The sequence below is a fragment of the Epinephelus lanceolatus genome, chromosome 10 (genome assembly GCF_041903045.1).
Source record: "Epinephelus lanceolatus isolate andai-2023 chromosome 10, ASM4190304v1, whole genome shotgun sequence".
NCBI classification, from domain to species: Eukaryota; Metazoa; Chordata; class Actinopteri; order Perciformes; family Serranidae; genus Epinephelus; species Epinephelus lanceolatus.
In genome coordinates this window covers 2,549,424-2,569,882 of record NC_135743.1, presented here as the reverse complement: position 1 = coordinate 2,569,882, position 20,459 = coordinate 2,549,424, and the positions used below count along the sequence as shown (strand labels likewise).

The 20,459-nt window shown below is 42.2% G+C and overlaps 1 protein-coding gene across 1 annotated transcript in view; it reads right to left on the bottom strand.

The window, feature by feature from the left end:
• Positions 1–20,459, bottom strand: part of cpne4a (copine IVa) — a 116,875-nt gene that overhangs the window by 22,536 nt on the left and 73,880 nt on the right. The window contains exons 8-9 of the mRNA XM_033640977.2: positions 16,181–16,279; positions 4,191–4,277 (exon numbers count right to left, since the gene is read on the bottom strand). Of these exons, the coding sequence (XP_033496868.2) occupies positions 4,191–4,277; positions 16,181–16,279 (186 nt within the window). The remainder of the gene's footprint in view (positions 1–4,190; positions 4,278–16,180; positions 16,280–20,459) is intronic.

Sequence of the window (20,459 nt, the reverse complement as noted above, 5' to 3'; positions counted from 1 at the left end):
TACATGTTCCTGAGGTCTTCTCCATATATTACAGTAACCTGAATATCCTCATATCTCTGGACTGTTGGCATCATGCCTGAGGCCCCCTGGGGCCCCTGTGAATCGGCCCCTGGCTGCTGTGACAGAATGAGATCAGAGAGGATCTTTATGAAAGTATGTGCAGCTGGATTATCATTAAGCATCAGCTGATGTAAGGAGGGCAGAGCCGCAGCTGAAGATGGATGAACCATCATAACCTGGAGCTGGTTAGTAAAGCTGCTCTCATTCTGTCATCTCCACACCAACTCCTCCTGCTCTTAAAACATTTGCTTTCATTTCCTGTCTCCACTCAGAGTAAATGAGCCCCCCGCCTTCAGTAATTTGTTTCTGTGTTGTGCTACACCTCGCTGTGTGTCACTCTCTTCAAGCTGCCGTTAACTGGCTCTGAAGCGAGAACTCTTCATGTGTCAAGTGTCATCAGGCTAAATGTAATCTGGCTTTCATTCGGCGGCAGGATTCCCCCGACCCCCCTTGCTCGGCGTCTGAGCGCCGTTCAGCTTCGTCTGGCAGGAAATGTCAGGTTAGTCAGGCTGCTCAGCGCCGCATAATTGGCTCCGTCTGTCAGCCAGACGCCGACGGCAGCCTCCGAAAAACAAGAAGCTCAGAGAAAAAGCTTCATCTTCACTTGAATGATCAAGTTTTAATGTCTTTAACTGGGAGGAAACATCCAGTGACGGGACACTTCAAGGGGAAAAAGGGAAAAGATAATTTTTTAAAAAAAAATCAGATGCTGTTAATGTCACACAGTGTCCCTCAGCTGTGCTCACAGTCTGCCTCTCTGGTCCTGTCTGCAGCCACATTCACCGTCAGTGATATTCTCTGCAGGCCTTTCCCAAACCGCCCCCGACACACTCACCCTAACCACTTACACTCTATTTCCATGTTAATGCTGAGTGTCCGCCACACTGAGTGTTGTCCCAGACCAACTAATAAGAAGTAGAAGTGATTTATTAAACCCTCCAACAGCGAGCCTGCACCGTTGCACCAACTTACTGTATTGACCACGTGCAACACAGAACTGTGTTCGTCATGGAAGACACTTGTACAAATAAAGTTCACACGTCTCCCCTGAGGAGTGTCAACTATTCAAATTTAAGCCCTTTTTAAACAGGAATTGTGCAAATTTGCAGGAAAGCGCAATCAGTCTTTTTTCAGCATTGGCAGTATAAAAACAAAATCGGGGAGTGCAGCAAAATGCTGCCTACCTACTTTTGTTTATACAGAATGTGCCTTTTTTGGGGCAATGGGGGGCGTGAGCAAGTAACAAAACATGTAGCTCAGCGTGTGACGTAAACAGTGACGTGGGAGGGAAGCCGCGGCTGGTCAGTCCTTCGGTGATTCTCTCGTAAGTCGGCCCGTTCTTCACCGTCCCCGTCATCTGACGGTTAATGGCCTCTTCGTTTGCGAGGACAAGGAGGGCGCGCAATTCCTTGTCTCCCCAGTTGATCATCTTTACAGTGTCTGTCAGCTGTTTCCTGTTTATCCACCGCCAGTGGCTCACATGTGCGGCGTCATCAACAGCTCCTCCCACAAGTCATCAACAGCCCCTCCTGTAGCAGAAGGGCACCTCGTTCTTTTTAAACCAAAAAGGGTTCCACCAATATGTCTAACCTACGAGGCGGAAAATTGGGCACCTCGGATCATCTCGCCAATCCACCTCTGTGTGTCTAAACACTCGCAGCTTGCCGGCAAAACGGCCCAACATTCGCTGAAAATCTGGCAGTGTAAAAGGGGCTTAAGAGACATTAAATTTTGTCATACAGATGCTAACATCTTAAATGCTACATTTGATTTAGGATCAAATCTACACCTCTCTAGTCTCTGTAAACCTGAAGTCATGTTTATTTTAAAGTGTAACAGGAACTGTTGCAAAAACCAAGCAGCTGAGAAAAACAAAATGTTTAGAAAAGTAAAAGACAAAAAATGTCACCAGTGAATCTCAGGGATACGTTTTATTCCCTTTAATGTATGGTTTGTTTATTTACTTATTTATTCATCAATTCATTTATTTATCTTGGTGGCAAAAAGATTTTATACACCACCAAAATTAAAGTAAATAGCAGCACAAATCAAATAAAAGTGATACAAATACGTATAAAAAACATAAAGTGGGAGTTATTCTACTTTTCTCCATGGTTACCAGATATAACGACAGCTCCTTCTTCCACTGCAGAGAGGGAAGTTTGTCCTAAAGCTGCTGCTGTATTTAAACCCTACACCTTGATAAAGGAGCTTCATTCAGCTATAAACTGAGTTACAGTCCTTGACGGAGTGGGAGTGCGTCTGGTTTTGGAAAGGCCCTGTCTGTCCACCTGATGACCTCACACTTCTCTCTTCTTCACTCCCATCTGACCTGCAATCACTTCATTCCCCTCAGCTGAGTGTCCCCGCCCACCTCCTCACCTGCACCTCATTCCCTAATCAGTCCTGCAGTACTTAAACCAGCTGCCCTTCCTCAGTCTGTGCCAGCTGCCATGAGTCTCCTGTCTTATCCTGATTCCTGATTCTGTGCTAACCATGTTTGATAAGCCATCCTGTTCACGCTGCCTTCGTTATTTTTGCAACTTCCTGATTAAATCAATGAGCTGATCTTGTCTGCCTGCTTCTGTGTGCATTCAGGTTCTTCCCTTGTTGCCTTGACAGTTGAAGAAACCATGCATGTCTTAAAAAGTCACTAGTTAAATCTTTAATTAGCCTCCAAATACGATGATTACTCATAATCTAAAATGATGTACACTGATCCCACTGTTTCTTTATCAGCTCACTGACAGCATGTGTTGAGAAATGGGTGAAAAACAACAGTCAGTCTGGAGAGAGAAATATAAAGGTAATGAGGTGTCATTAAGGATTTTAATATCAGGACTGTCAGTTTTCTGTCAGGACCAGGAGCTATGAAGCGCCCACAACCACAACTGAAATAATTTCTCCCTCAGAGTTACTGGTTGGTTTCCATCCGATGTGGAGCAAACTGCAACTGAATTTTTGTGCTTGTCCCTCCACTGCTGTGATGTGAACGCTGGGAGTTGGTTCACTGAGGTAAGGAGCAGGTGGCACTAATTGTCCACTCAGAAGTCTGCAGAAGAAGATGATGTAATCAAAAGAGCTCCAGTTAAACCTCAAACAAAGGAAAAGAATGGATGCATAATAATGGAGAGCACAGTGGCCTTTGCAGTGATTTTAAGTCATTATTTATTAGTTGAATCTGTTTGCATTGCATTCATTTACATTTACCTTTTATCAATAGTGCAACATTTAAACCTCCCTCAAGCATAGAAATGGTTTTTGCAAAGGTTTTTAAGCACAAATTTAAGATGCAGAAGACTTTCAGCAGGAGAACTGTGACTCCAGAGAAATAGTGAGTCATCTCTGTTTTAACACATATTCTGACACAAAGCAGAAATTATGACACATTGTTTTCTGAAAGTTGTGGGTATAAAAATAAAGTGGTAAAAAATGTGCTTTAATATCAAAATATTTTCTCTTCCACTTTCAAATTTAAACCAAACCAACATATTCTCACTGTGATCTCGTCACATGTCCACGTTTGGTCATGGACTTTCCACGTCCACATATGACGTCCAAGGTAACCTGGGTGTGTTGGTTGTTGGTGTTCTGTAATTATGTCGTGGACCCTCGTCATGAGCTTCATGAAGTTTAATTTATGACAACAAATGGAGTATGTTGCAGAGAGCGGTATTGTTTTGTTCACTTGTTGGGTGAAAAGTTTATTTCATTTAAAAAAGAAATGTTTTTATAACGAGGCAGATAATCCCACAGGATTAACAGCTACATAGAGTTGAGTGTCGTCTGCATAGAGACGAATATCAACACCGTGCTCACAGATCATGACCTCTAGTAGTGACATATTAACACTACAAAAGCAGTGGACTTGGGACAGAGCCTTGTGGCACTGCAGATGGAATATTTGTTTTTATAATTAACAGCTCTTATACTGTCATTGCTAAGTAGTGTCATTAAGATTTGTCGTTAAATTTTGCTTTTTCGGCTGCTGTTGGATTGTTATTCCAGGTTTGATTTTGTTCAAACCAAACTGATGCTGTTTGTGAGCCTCACATGTCAGATTTTGCTGCAGCACATGAACACAGCCTGAGTGACAGTTTTAATAAACCAACAGATTAATAATCACTCACCTTGCACTGGTTCAGGATGACGATACCAGAGTTCTTGTAGTTCTTCTTCTTGGTTTTGTATTTGGGATTTATGCACGGCCACTGAACCTGAAAACACAGACAGGCAGAAAATAAATGTCAGGTCGTCCTCCTTTATAAATCAAATACTTGTTTTACATAATATATACTCTGTATTTACAATTCACCAGACAAACAGAGGTCATTCCATCTATATTCCTGTTTCAGCCTACAGCAGTTAACGAGGATTTCATTTGGTGCATAAAATAATAACAATGCAAAAACAAGTAAAAACACAGTATGACTATAATCAGACAATAAATCCTTTTTGTACATAACAGAAATAAAAAAAGAATAAATATTTTTGTTTATTCTTTTTTTCAGTTTTTCATTTCAGTCTTATTGAGATCAATTTTTTTATCAGAGACTTGAGCACAAGACAAAAATATGAGCATGGACATGGACAGAGCAGTGGTTTCTACTTTGAGAAAAAAAAAATAAAGTGGAATTCAAAATTCTTGAGCATTAAAATATTTCAAAGACAGAATTAATTTTATTATAATTTTAATTTTAAAACTTTTTGTAACTTACTACATTTGTAATCATGTCATCATGTCTCTCACGCTCCTGTTTTGTATTTGTGTTCCTGTTCATAATTTTTAATTTCCTTCTGTTCTTTTAATTTGCATTTTAATGTCTTATCCTGCTTTTCTTTCCTTTTTTATGTTTTTAATTCATCATGTAAAACACTTTGAACAGTGTTTAAAATGTGCCTTACAACTTAACGTAAACCTAAACTGAAAAAATAAAGAGAGAGAGACCACCACTGCTCCTGATGTTTGATACAAACTGGTGAAAAATTCAAGAAACACCTGCATGAACATGATGGAATATGATTGGATGTGTTTCAGGTCAGCTGGTAACAAACAGCTGATGAATGAGTATTTACAGACACCAAGAGAGCAGCTAAACACCAAGCAGCTGCTGCTTCCAGGTGAACACACCAATCACTCCTCCTCAGTGTGTGTGTGTGTATGTGTGTGTGTGTGTGTGTGTGTGTGCGCGTAGCTCAGGGATCTGTGTGTGTGTGTTTGTCTCACAGTGATAATCTGTGTCTGCCCGAGGAGACAATCAGCTGTTTGTTTCCTGTCATCAACATCATCAAACAACCTGCAGCACCTGGCTCAGGTGATTTCAAAATAAAAGCCTCCAGCTGATTTGTGATCAGTCAGGTTTGTCCTCTGCAGGTGAAGCTGATTGCTGAGATGATAATTCAGCCATAAACAGGTTGTATAAAAACCATGAGTGAGTTCTCACATTAAGGTTATAACCAGAGGAGCATGACTGCATTAACACAGCTGAGTGACTTTATATGTCTCAATAATCTCTTCAGTCTACAGAGATACAGCTCGTTTAAAAAAAGAACATCATTAGCAGCCATGTTGAACAAAATTAAAGTCGTTTATTGCAACAAGCTGCAGCGCCTCGCTGCTGAGGCTTCACCCTGTCTGCATGTATTTAATGTAAAAATGATATACTGTATGTAATGTGTATTTTTACTTTATATTATGCAAATAATCTCATTAAAAAGTAAAAATGCAAATAAATTATTTATCTTAAAGTATCAGTGCATTAATAATAAAGTCATTATTCCCAAAGCTTCCCCTCCGAACTGTTCATGAATAATACAGATGTTTACATCAGGATTTTAATTATATAAAGCACAATAACCAATTTCATCCTAATGTATTAACTGCTATTTTTATTTGTTTTTGGTTTGTTTTAGTTTTAAACTTAATTTATTGTGTCCTTAATGTGAAAAGTAGTTTATGGTTCTGTCGAGATACAACGTCCAAGGTACCCTGGGTGTGTTGGTTGTTGACGTTCTGGGACGCCGTGTCAACTTCAGCCTGTTACATGCATTGTCTGTTTTCAAAATACACTTCTGTTTTTACAGGAAATGTACAGTTTGCATACAGTGTCTTTCAAAATAAAAGCACGACACCAGTACAACACTGTGAATCAATGTTTTATATCCTTAAACAACAAACACGTGGTTGGGATTAGGACAGAAAACAGGGACAGTCTTACAGGAAGTGAACCATCCCACCCTCCCTACTCAGGCTTCTGTCACCTTAACTTTCGTTGTTGTCCGGCCATGTTTCCCGCTGACACTGCCAGGCGCTGTTAGAAAATAACAGCAACTCACTGCATCATGTGGACATGAAAGGTCGGCTTTTTTTGTGTGTCTGACGCCAGAAGTCACTGACCAAGCGCAGGTTTTTAACAACTTCGGATTTAGACCTTGTTGTCCAGACTAAAACAGCCCAGTAGCCAATGTTGCCAGGAACATGTTGTACGTTTCTGCAAACCATCAGTACATAACATTTGTACATTTCATACATATCATATCAACGTTTCTAAAGGAACACAGTTTATGAGCTGACATTGTCATCTAGAGGTGGAGGAGAGGATGGATGGCTCAACACCTGGGCCAGACGCCTGCCAAACAACAAAACCAGTTATCATACATGTTTCCAAGTTGTTTTTAATGTGTTTTCTAGCAACCATAGTTTCACCGGTGATAGTGCAGCAAAAAGCAGTTGTTCATCATTTCATCACTTCTTTTCCAGTGCGGATTGTGCCCCTAAAACCAGTCATTTTACATCTTGATTGGTCAGAATTTCCATGTGGGAAAAATCCAGGAAGTAAAGCAAACGTTGAAGAAGAGTACACTTGCAAGATAAATGTGACACTTTCTAATGTCACAATGGAGGGACAACTACGCAGGTTGATTTTAGCGCTGCTCATCGTGGACTATATTGCTGTCATTGTTCATTTTAGTCAAAGCATACAGTTTGAAAACGAGGCGCGGCTCCAACTAGAAAACAATGTTTTGATGCATTGGATGTGCTGAATGTGCATATTAAGGCAGTACAGGAGGAGGTGCACATTAATAATCCTCCAGGACTGTAACATGCTCATGTTTAACCCAAACAATGTGTCATGTGACTGCAGTTGCTTCACATCCAGGTCGGAACACCTTCTCACCACAAACCAACCGCACCAGAGTTCCTTTGGAACCGGACTGAGACCACCTCTTCAAGAAGGTCTCGGTCCGGTTGTTTTGGTGTGTTCACACCTGCACAAACGAACTGCACTGAGGGGGCAAACCAACTAGAGCTTGATTAAACTGAACCAAACAGGGCAGGTGTGAAAGGAGCCTAAAACGTCTGTTTCACTGCACCACAAGAACACTGTAAAGTTATGTCTGTATTTATGCTATATAAATCAGCAGTACAGGCCTGATGTATAAATTACTTATATGTAATCTCATAATCACAATCTTGGAAAATCCCTCGACCAAAGTGAAGCCGCCTCCAAACAGAGCTTGTGCTGAGAGAGAGGAGGTCTGTCAGACGGCCATATAAACCACAAACCCTCCGGGCTGAAGACAATCCTTCAGCTGCCCAAACGCGGCCGCAGAGGATTCACTCTGACTCCATTACATGAAACTGTGGACACCCAGTGACACACAGTGGCTCAGACTCTATTTGTGTCAGGATAGATGGATGGAGGAGCGTGAAGAGAGAGCTCCCCCGGAGGTTTCAGCTCGGAGGGATTCTCAGAGTCGGGAGCCGACTGTCAGCTGAGGAAGGAGGCCAATAAATAAAACCTGAACAGAAGAAGAGGAGACAGAGGAGGGGTTCCCTGGCGGGACTTTCTGACTGCTCTCAATGTTTCTCCTCCTCTGCTGGATGACAGCAGGGATGAAAAGACCTTCTGTTTCAGAGGGTTTACAGTGAAAGATGTCTCTGACTAATCAGGGACCTACAGTGCCCCCAGACCTTCAGGTCACAGCTTGTGGTTCATAAACATGTTCAGGACACAAGTTCTCAAGATGTTAAAGTTTGTGTTTATATTTTCATTTATTTTTAAATAGTTTTAATTGTACTTTTCCTTCTAATATCATATTTACATGATGTGTTAGGTGCTTTGTGTTCCACTGCTGCGAAGCCAACAGCCCCACTCAAAATTAAACACATCAGTATTTCTACCCTAACGGTGTTTTTACAACTCTCTGTAGTTGTTTGATTGTCTTGGTTAAAGTGTGTTGTTTTGCTCTTTGCTCTCTTTGTGCTGTCCAGTGAGAAATATTCTAACAGTCGACAGTAAAATAAAATAAAAGGTCACCTCATCAGTGTGGTGCAAGTTCATGCTTCACAACAGTGAGCTCAGAGTTCAGTTCTCACAGATTAAAATGAAAAAGGTCACGTTCACAGTTCACAATTTGAAAATGAACCGAGATCACAGTCCCCCAAACAGTGGACCAGTTCATTTCTGCAGTTCATTTTATAACATATTAAAATCTTGATTGTCGTCTGAATTGCTGGTTGCAGCAGCCATGCAGGTGTTGTGTCGAAGTCTGTTCCCCATCCTGTTGTGTTTCCTTCATGTTAAAATGTGTAACAGCCTCCACCATGGTTAGGTGAAGAAAATGGATGGTTCAGATATATTTTCTGTAACCACATATCCTGTCGGGGGTCGTGGGGGTGCTGGAACCTATCCCAGCTGACATTGGTCGAAAGGCAAGGTTGCCAGACAACCATTCACACTCACATTCGAGTCACCAATTAACCTGCATGTCTTTGGACTGTGTCTTTGGACACAGAAGGGCTCCCCCAACTCTCTTGCTATGAGAGCTAATGACTACACCACTGTGCCGCCATTCAGATTTAGGTAGGGAGAAACACATATCGCTGAGGATACAGGCTTCAACACACCCGCATGCCACGAAAAAATGTTTGCATTGTACAATTTTGCAAACAACAGATACGTCACATTTATTATGTAGCAGATACTTTGAAACTTTGTGGTTAATGTGCGGTTTTGTTTGGCACAAAAATAGATTTGGCTTCGAATACCTGGTTCTGGTGGCACAATCATGGCGGGTGACGCTGCTGATGTCTCCATAAAAAACGATGCTTTTTTTAGTGGCACTATCCTGGCAGGAAACGCGGTGATGTCTCATGGCACTATCCCCGGTGGAAAAACAGCAACATGTTGCTAAGAATCAATCAGTTTTGTTGTTTGTTGGTCTTGAACAATGGTCTGCAGATTAGCAGGTGTCTCACCTGAGCTCAGGCCTCCACCATCCCATCCACCCTCAGATGACCAGTCAGCTCTTACATTACATCACTGTATAAACTGTAATATGATGCGTATGAAACGTACAAATGCAACATATTTTGCAGAAACAATGGCAACATTTTCTTCTGGCAGCGGACAGTTTAGGCCAGTGTTTTATGATCGTGTTTAGGGCTGCCTCATGAAATGCGGAGATTCGAATCAGTCAGAGACCTCTCAGTCCACTTAGATTGTTTCAAGTTGAACAGTCTTATTTTTTGTCTTTGGCTACTCAGTGAGCTGTGCAGTGTATTTCTGGGGACATTTGGGTCCCCAGATTTTGCTGCAGAGTGAGCGCTCTTGACTTACACTCTACTCTTTGCTAAGACAGCTGCGGACGTGAGGCAGCGGCGCAGAGGAGAAACTTCCCACCGTAATGCTTTGAGGTCACATTATCTTCTCTCCTCTGCTTCAAGGTGATGAATGTACAGCTCATAGATACTTAATACGACACAGTCTCTGGCTGTGGCACTGACGTCCCCTGTTTAAACTTTAAAACTTTATATGGAAATAAAAACCTTATTATTGAATATTCGTATTAAACGGCCAGATCTGATTGGACTGACATAATTCTGAGTTGGGTACAGTCCTCATCATGTTCATGCACAGCTCTGCACCTCGTACAGCTCTGACAATAATGAACTGTGTGGAGCCTCCTTCTGGCTGCACCCTGCTGCTTGTTGAAGACATTTACTGCCAGAATCGAGCCAGCTTTTGGGCGTCAGTCCAACTTTTCAAGGTTGAGCGTTTTGGTGAACTCAAGCAATTAAAATCTCATATTGTTCCTGATGCACAAAGACAACCAGAGCCAAACCTACTGACTAATGATGAGCACGAAACAACAGCGAGCTCACACCTCCGCTCCCAATCCTCCAAACTGGGGAACAACTTTTGTTGCCCTTCTGCTCCTCCAGACTCCCAAATCGCTCTCCAAAAACTTTGTTACACATCTCCTTGTCTCCCTTATCCCAACATTCAGACATTCACATGTCTGCACATTCATTAAAAACCTGTGTTTGTATATTTATTGTGAACAGATCCATCAAACCAAAGTTTGTAAAGTTACTGCTCAGACACCCAAAGCACACAAGCCAGCATGCTTTGTTTATTAACTAAAGACATCTGCTTACTAATATGTAGTTAGTAAATAAATAATGGATTAAGTTATGATTAGAATGTCTCATATTTTGTTTAAAGAATAAATGCTGCTAAATTATTTCTACAAAGTGGAAATTATATTAATTTATCATATTTTTATTATTTATCATGTCAAAATATAGTTCAAACTACAGGAACTGTAACTGAGAGACATTTTTACTGCAATTTAATTGAAATGCGTTTCATATTTTCTGTCATAATTTCCTCAACATTAAAATTCATTGTCATTAAAAACTGATCAAAAATAGGTAGTTAAAGGGTAACTTTAATTTAAAGATTATTTAAAATATACCACCTTTAAAAATATTGTTCAGTTAAAGAAAACTGTTGTCCTTTTATGTAAGTTTATTTTGATTAAGAGTAATGGGGTCACACCTGTTGCATTATGGGCTGAGGCAGTACGGCGGCAGAGAGCACTAACATGGCTGCAAAGGAAGTACATACGGCCCCAAAATAATAATGTTCTGCATTGACCAAGAGGCGCACATGGTGACTGCCATTTTGCACCTTTATTTGGTTTCTATCTGATCATATTTGTTTAAGTGGCCTGTTTGGACAATTCAATATATTTTCTGTTGCTGCGCTAACTTTTTGGGACCTGTCTATTATCAGAAAATTCACATGGGAGACTATTGTTGGGCACGTCTAAATGCTGGACATCTGTTGAGAGACTCTAGTAATAATTGTATTTGTTTTTTGTTTTTTATTTTTGTAAATTTCACAATGTCTGCGGAGAAGGATGGAAATAAAACTTAAAGACTGGACTGGTGTAGTTACAGTGACTCTCAGCCTCAGAACAGAGGGGGATGTGAGAAAGTATCGACAGACAGACTAACATATTGATGGTCTGGGTCGGAGAAATAGACGGCTACGTCGGAGAGTTTTCTGTGTCATCAGAAACATGACAGAGTGCTGGTGGAGGAGAGTGAAAGGTGAGATGATCAATAACTGTCCTGAGTCCAGGTGACAGTAAAATAAATGATGCATTTATCAGTGTCATGTTTCAGCCTCAGAAGATGGATTTCATTCAAATGTGTCCAAAGTGGAGGAGGCGAGGCTCTGACAGAGGCATTATTTTATCAGACCACTGTCACCGAGGATCATTACAGTGAAAACACTCTCGTCACTGATAATGAGACAGCTCAGAGGAACGTCTCTGCTTAACAGTCACATTGTTAGTGTGTTTTCAGCCGTGTGGTGTCATCTTCAGGGAGTTTCCAGAGAAAACACACAACCTGAGCATTTGGAAACAGAGCGGCGTTAACATGGAGCACTTTAATTAGCGACTGCCTCATTTCTGTCCAACAGCTCTTCTTCTTGACAGCTGTGTCTTCATTATGTCTGCCTCTGCCTCCGGCGTCCCAGGTAATTACATCACACCGGCTGTCCACCTAAACCCTACAGCGTCATAGTCCCACAGGTGCGTTTTTAAAGGGCAGGTCACGCTGCTAATTGGCACTTTCAAGGAATCCTGGAGCTGCAGGACCTGACGGAGATCAGGTAATTTCTTTTTAAACCTCCAGGGGTTAAAGTCTGCTGCAGACAGTTTGTATTCACATTAGCGCTCCAGGGAGGATAATTCCAGTCAAATGGTTGCTACTACTGATCCATGTTTTCAGCTGGAGACGGTTGTTGTCTTTCCCAAAGAGACACACAAGATGAAGAGTCAGCCAGGGCAGCATGCTCACACTGACAACACTAACTCGCTGATGTTTAGCAGGTTCGATGTTTCCCACGTTCATCATCTTTAAACGAGCAGTGTGTAGGATTATTGACACCCAGCTGTGAGGACTGCAGATTAGGAGCAGCTGAAAGTTCTCCCATGTGTCGAGCATGAACTCCCAGTCAGGATTCCTTCAGGGCTCATTGTTTTCACCAAGAGTCAAATTATCTGAAAAGCTCTCCTCTCCAAAACAGACCAAGTGATTAAATCAGGTAGCAACACTGAATGAATCAGTTTCACGTTACAAACCGAGGTTTCTCACCTTTTATCTCTGATAACTCAAGATCCAGTTGCACAAAGCATCCTAAGTAAATAAAGTCCTTTAAATCTGAGTTAAGATTTCCCTTAAATAAAATCAGTTGCACAAAAAATCCTTAAGGTTTCCTTGAGTTTTTCTCCTTATCTTAATCTTATACTTAAGGAATTGCTAAGAGTTTTTTAAACCATTGCACAGAGGGCCTCAGCGACCAAAGTAAAAAACACAAGACACGCCTGACTGCATCTCCATGGCAACATGGCTGAGTTTTTGGTGACCAAAGAGGAAAATGAAGCATCCCAAGAAGAGGACCTGATGGACACCGTTAATGATGAGCAACTGATTTTGTACTACACATTTGACCATTAAGGTTAATTTATGATTTGGAGTTGGAGCTGGATCACTCAACTTTCCAAAGCTGCACTCTTTCAGCCCTGTTACAATTAATGATTGCTCTGCGGGTTTATGCAACGCGATCTTTCCAATCAGTTTTTGGCAAAGCAATTCATGTACACAGCTCAACTGTTTGCCACGTCGTTCACCAGGTTTCAAACGGCCTCACCCGTCTGCTGAACACGGTGGTGAAGTTCCCGTCCAAACAGGAGAAGGATGAGATAGCAGCACTTCTTTGATGTTGCTGGCTTCCCAAAAGTGTGTGGGGTGATAGACGGGACCCACATCAGGATTCAAGCGCCCACACAACAAGAGGATCATTGTACAGTTAGTCTGCAGTCATGAAAATAAAATAACCACTCTCCACTCTGTTTATAAAACTTACTCTGACTTCTGAATGCAGAAGTTTCGCTGGCGGTGGTGTATTGTCTCAGTGTTCTGCTGGATGTGGATGTCGACATAATAAAACTCCACGAGCCTCCAGTGTGTGCGGTCTGCTGTGTGTAACAGTGTGTAACAGTGTGTCAGTGAGTGTGTGAGCTGGTGTCACTCAGTCTGACGCTCACTGAGCCTCTGAATTGATGAATTGATCGAGCAGCTGAAGGAGAAACAGGACTTTCTGTCAGACATCTGCCTCCCGGAGGAATCTGAACCAAACAGCCTCCAGCCACAGCTGTCTGCGTCTGTGTCCACAGCCAAATGAAATATTAACCTGAACTGCTCAAACACCTGGAGTGGAGCATTTACACAAGTTCTTAAGGACAGTTCAGAGATTCTTTTACTTTGCTGGAATATTTTTAGGATACTTTATATATCTAGCAATTATCGGGCACTGTAAGAGGAACTGACAGGATGCCGGCCAGCTTTTCATTTCTGTGAGAGTCTGACATGGTAAGCAGGAGAGAGAAGGTATATCGTTCATAAAGCGTGGGCACTTCCTGTGTCCACTACGTGGCGCTGGAGAACACAGTGATTATACGTCATGTTGCTGTAAATCAACTACAGACCGCACCATGTAAATTCTCTTTTAATCAAAAGATATATTGAAACTACCCAAAAACATATGGAGCAGAGAAAATGAGCTTCACCTCAACTGACTATGAAATGAGGGTTCTGCTCACATATTTCTACATGATTAAAGCTGATGTAGGCAGTTTTTATTTTGGCTTCATTGGGCAAAAATCCCTCAGTAATCTCTGAGCGTGTTGTATTTAAAGAGGACTGAGAGAAAACTACACCCCTGCACCTCCTCTGGGCTGTTTTCAGGTCATTCACAGGTCATTTCAGAGAGACAGCGTTCCTGTTGGCTGCTCTACAAATGCAGATGAACGTCCCTTCAGTGAAAGCCTGATTCAATGGAGGAGAATCCTGCAGAGAAAGTTGCTGTTCGAGCATTTGGCAATGACTGTCTACACTGCAGAGCAACACCCAAAAATGAAGATGGACTGATTGAATAGAGTCTAAAAGAGACAATAGTGTTTCAGAGATGGAGAGAAAATGTTGGTAATAGTTTAGCCTTCTGCTAACTGGAGCTAAAGGCTCACGGCTGTGGCTTCAAGTTCAGTTTTCGTAGCTACTGTTAGCGTAAGGTTTGAATCACAGTGTGTCTTCTGTCTCAGTCCCAGCACCACAGACCACCTTGCCAGGAGGAGAGCAATCAGCAACCTCAGTTACCCAAATCCAGCCAGTGCAGACCCCAGTTCTAGAGAGTGAACATCCCCGACTCCCTGCCAGATTTGCGAACTTTCTGTTGCTGCCATTACACAGGTTAAAGCCAATGCTGCTGCTGTGACACCTGTCGCTGTAGGCTTTATGCAGAGCAAAGGGCCGTCTCTCAAGCCTCCAGCTCTCCTCCCAGCGAAGCATGGACAGCGGTGAGGAGCGAGGCGGAGGGAGCGTGGGGTAGCTAGCTGCTAATTCTTGTTGTATTTGTGGTCTGATAAACAGAGAGAGGGCGGAGCAGGGAGGGGCTGAGAGAATGAGCTGTGGGCAACTCAACAACTAAATGAGATTAAATAAATCAATGTATGGGAAACACTGAGGGTCTGTATGAAGCGTGTGCATATCCCAGTGATCGTCTGGTGGGAGGGGCTTAGGACAGAGCAGGAGGCAGGAGGAGGGTGTGTTTTCCTGATCCTGATGACAGAGACACTCTGTATATGTGCATTGAGCATCGTGTTAGTTCAGGCAGGTCACAATGTCAAGCTCAGCTCACATCCCAGCTACATCAGCTGATCTCAAACAGCCCAATCAACTCAAAGATCAGCTGATTGATGGAAGGGAGTCAGCTGATAGATCACATCATTCCTGTCTCATTCAGGGCGCCCTATTTAAACTGCTCTGGCCTGCCTACTGTTGCTGCTTCCTCTGCAAGCTGCTCTGCAACCTGCCTCCACCCCAGCTCCTCCTTTTCATGCTGTGTCTGACTTATCAATGTCATTTCTGTTTGTCATTAATGCTGCTCTGTTCTGCTCCTGGAGGGTCTTTGCTGCTGCTCTCCCTGTCTTAGGCATTCCATGTAGGCGCATGGAAGGGCAGAGAGGTGTGGTCTCTCCACCTTAAGCTTTCTACGTAGGCATGGGGAGAGTGGAGAGGTCCCAGAACACAGTCATATCACCAAATATCAAATCGCAAATAGTTTTCTTTGACTGAGGTGGTCCTGACTGAATTTTACTTTTGAAATGCTGAGTATATTTGTGGCTAAAACTTTGTTACTTTTTCTTAATGCAGGAGTTTTAATCATAGTGGAGTATTTTAATAGTGTGTCATTCGTACTTTTGGTTAGATAAAGGATTTGGATACTTTCCAGCACTGATTAAGACTCACATCAGACTCGTACTTAGAGGGAAAAGTGCCCTTCTACATGATCCACCTGCCATCTCACCATGACAAGCTTCACTTCTGTGCAAGAAAAGACACCACCTGTTTCTTCCTCTCAAATTAAGGCAGAGTAAACAGTTTGTTTAATAATACACCAGGATGAAACTTTAAGCTCTGTCTAACCTGGTGTTTGTATAAATCGTTGGCCTCAACACTCTCAGTGATTACGTAACACCCTCCAACTCATCCCATCACTGAACACTCTCCTGTGTGACAAATGTTTTCTCGGCTGATTTAAAATCTACATGTTTATATAATTCATCATGAATTTAAATGCAGATATTAAAAGCATTTAAGGTTCAAACAGCGGAGACAGAAAATGTGCAGCACATCTCTGCAGCTGGTGAGAGACTCTGAGAGGCTGATCAATGGAGGTGTGCAGGAATCCTCTCCTACCTGTCGTCCATCGATGGCTCCTCTCATCTCTTTGAACGTGGCCTCGAACTCGCCGATGTAGTCGTGTTTCCCGTTTGAGTCCCAGTCCCACACGGTGCACTGAGAGGACAGAGAGACGGAGACGCTTCAGAAAAAGATTTAAGAGGAGAGATTTCAGTTTGTTATTGTGTCATTAAGTGAAGCTTCATCACACTCTGATTACAGTAATTATCATTCAGTCACATTAACGATGACACGCAGCAGTTCATGTAATTGTTTTGTCTCTAATTAGAAGTCTGTTGTTGCAGATGAAGATCACGAGTCTGTTTACTTGTTTGGCGGCTTTAGATAAATGAGATTTTACAGAAGAGGTCGCAGCTCAGTCAGCAGATACAGTGTGTTGCTGAGATGTTCACAGTAAATGGCCAAAAGTGTGTGGACAGATGAACATACAACACTGCTGAAAAGTTTGTAACATTCATGGTCAGTACTTGTCTCTTTGTAGTGTCTTCATGTCTCTCTGTAGTCATCTAGAATCTCTTTGCGGCTGTTTTGAGTCCCTTCGCGGTCATTACTTGTCTCTTTGAGTGACATTTTGCAGGTAAAATCCATGGGGCCTGTCACTTTGGGCCCCTGGGCCTGTGCCCAGTGTGCTCCTTCAGTAATCCATCCATGTTTATTAATGTGCTGCTGTAACCTCTTTCCCAGCCGTTCCCATCAGCTGACCTTCCCGGCCCACCTGCTCCTCCTGTCCCTCATTAGTCCTGCAGTATACTCATCTCCACTCTGCCTCTGCCAGAGCTCCTTGTTTGCATCCACTCAGCCCCCCAGCCTCTGTTCTTCCTGCCTGACCCTCAGATTGATGATTCTGTGATTCTGTGGCGGAGCCTTCTCTGGATAAGTTTCCCTGCTCTGACTGATCACCTGGTTTTCACCCTCGCCTGTTTATTGATTCAAGTGACCTCTTATCTTCACCTCTGCCTGTGAGTCATGCTGATTGGTACAAGCTCGCTGTTTTCTGAGCCGTGACATCATGTTTTATCCACAGAGGTTCAGCTTTCCCAGCAGAAATTCATCACAGTTCGGATATTATTGAAACATGAAATATACATCCAAAGCTCCATGGATGAAACATTTCTTCTCATAAATCTGGACCCCACACACATCACACAGTTTGCTTCTCTTAAGTAATATTTTGTGGTTTAAGTTTAACTCTTAAAGGTCCAGTGTGCAGGATTCAGGGGGACATATCTGCAGGAATGGAATATAATATAATTAGTCTGATTTCAAATATAAAAATAAGAACCACTGTTGTTTTGTTACTTCAAAATGAGCCCCTTATATCTACGTACAAAGGGAGCAGGTCCTCGTCTACAGAGATCGCCATGTTGCACCGGGATGTTTCTACAGTGGCCCAGAATGGACAAACCAAACACTGGCTCTCAAGAGGGACATTCGTGTTTTCACACTGGGCACTGTAGTTAGCAGCTGCTCCATCACAGGAAGCGTCTTCTTTTTTTTAATATAACGTCTTTATTCAGTGTTTTAACTGGTTTAAATCAGCTGGTCTGTTTGTTTTGCAGAGGAAGAGGCCTCTGTGGATAATTCAGTTCCCGGTAAAAACCTGCTGAATGTCTGGATCTTAAATTATCAGACAAAAAAGGTGAGCTCACATTAGCAGGCACTGGGCTGGCAGCCCGTCTCTGACGTGCTAAGCAGTGTAGGATAAACCAACACATCATGTTGATCTGTTCTGTACGACATCTATTGCACGTCTGTCCGTCCTGGAAGAGCGACCCCTCCTCAGTTGCTCTTCCTGAAGTTTCTACCATTTTTTTCCCCATTACCTAGCCTGTTACATGCATTGTGTGTTTTCAAAATACACTTCTGTTTTCACAGGAAATGAACAGTTTGCATGCAGTCTCTTTCAAAATAAAAGCACTACGTCGGTACAACACTGCAAATTGTTGTTTTTTTCCTTCAACTTAAAAGAAGAGGGTTTGGCTTTACAGTCTTACAGGAAGTGAACACCAGCCTCTCAGGTGTTTCCCCCTGATGCCGCTGAGCGCCGTTAAACAGTAACAGTATCCGGCTGCGTATCATGCCGTTATGAAATGATGTCTTTTTTTTGTTGGTGTCTGACACCAGGAGTCACTGACCAAGCACCAGATTTCGACGACTTCAGAATGAGACCGGTTTGAAAAAACACTGAATTTTGACCTGAAACTGTTTTATTCAGTGTTTTTACCGATTTTAATCAGCTGCTCTGTTTGTTTCTGAGAGGAAGAGACCTCTGTGGATAACTCAGCTCCTGGTAAAAACCTCCAGAACAATGGACACTTCAGGAATTCTAACCAGGAGAAGTTTCAACTGGTTGCAATCTACAATTCTCACCGCTGGACACCACAAATCTGCCCAAATCTTACACACTGCTCGTGTTAATTAAGAACTGCACCTGAACTTTATTGTATTTTGGACACACAATACATGATGACACATGTTCACAAATATGACAACATATAAACAATACACAAGAGATTGTGGGAAACTTTCTGGGAGAAAAAAAACATCCTTTCATTTGAATCTTTTGTTTTTCTAACAAGAGATTTTAAGAAGAGTCCTGTTTATAAATTCATCCATATTTCCATCTGATTTGTCTAAAAATGAGCACCACGTGACCTAAGGCAGAATATTTTTACATTAACATAGAAAAACAAAATTGTACTATGACATAAATATAAATTATTCACTCAAGCCACCAAAACTGACAAAAATAAAACGTATCACATGTGACAGCAGTTTGTTTTTTATCTGATGAAAACAGACATTCAGATACTGATGCTGAAAGTCAGACTATCACTTGTTAAACATGGAGATGGGTAAAAATACACTTTAGAGTCCTGCTGGACCCTCCATCCACATGATGGGTCCTCCCTCCAGAACCACTGGGAGTGATTTTACCGGCAGCACTGGGACCAGTTTGACCGGCAGCACTGGGACCAGCACGAGCAACAGGAAGTGAATAAATCAGACAAGGACTGAATCAGGACAGTTTGACCGAGTTCATGAAAAATAGATCGGAGGACGTGAAGAAGAACGCCGACAGTCTCCGAGCGAGAGGAAGACCACGGTCTCATGAATTTACAGAGCACACACACACACACACACACACACCCACACACACACACACACATGTGCTCCAGTTCTCATTTCAGTCTGGTGATTTTATGTTTTCATATATTCATGCAGGAGTTTCAGTGGGCCATTCACCAGACTGAAATGAGGACTGGAGCGTGCGTGTGTGTGTGTGTGTGTGTGTGTGTGTGTGTGTGTGTGTGTGTGATTAATCCTGCTCTGTGAGGCAGAGAAGCAAAATTCCCCAATATGTAAATATATATCTGTTATATTGCCCATAAATTCTTGACAGCCGTGTGGAGCAGTGGACACATGAACATATTAACTCACAGCAGCACATCACCTGCAGGCTGAGCTACAACAACATTAAAGTGCACGTGAGTTCTTCACACATTTATCATTTAGACGGTTAAAAAACTAAGAAAAAATAACAAAAACATTAAAAACCAAAGCTGATTTTTAAATCCACACATTCCTCTTCTTTATCAAAGCCTGGTGCCTGTATTACCCACAATGCAACAGTTCTATCTATAGCACATGAAGATGTGGTACACAGGATATATCTCCTTATTATTATTTTTTTATTATTTGGCCGTCCAACAACCACTGACTTTCACCCAGGAGGCCGGTGTTCACTTCCTGTAAGATTATAAAGCCAAACCCTGTTCTTTATTCCTAAACCCAACTACGTGTGTGTTGTTAAAGGAATACTCCGACGATTTGGGAGTTATGCCCTTTCTCTATCATTTTCATATTGAGACAACGTGATCGATATCTTTTTTGTGTCTGTACGTCCAGTGGCTGGGTCTCAGCGGTATCCCTCCGCGGATCACAGCGCAGGACGTAAACACACTATAGTTCCGTGTATCAAACTTCTTCTAAAACGACTAAAAAGGACTCTCGTTTTTCAAATTAATGTTTAAACATGTTTATTTTAAATGCACGTGCAGAAATACCAGCTTCAGGGTTTCTGTAACGTTCATTTGTTCACTTTTACGAGTAGGCTACTGACCCCCTATAGACTTCAATTGTATTCGCTAAGCTAAGCCACAATGCTAACTGCTGAGACCCAGCCACTGGACGTACAGACACAAAAAAGATATCGATCATGTTGTCTCAATATGAAAATGATAGAGAAAGGGCATAACTCCCAAATCGTCAGAGT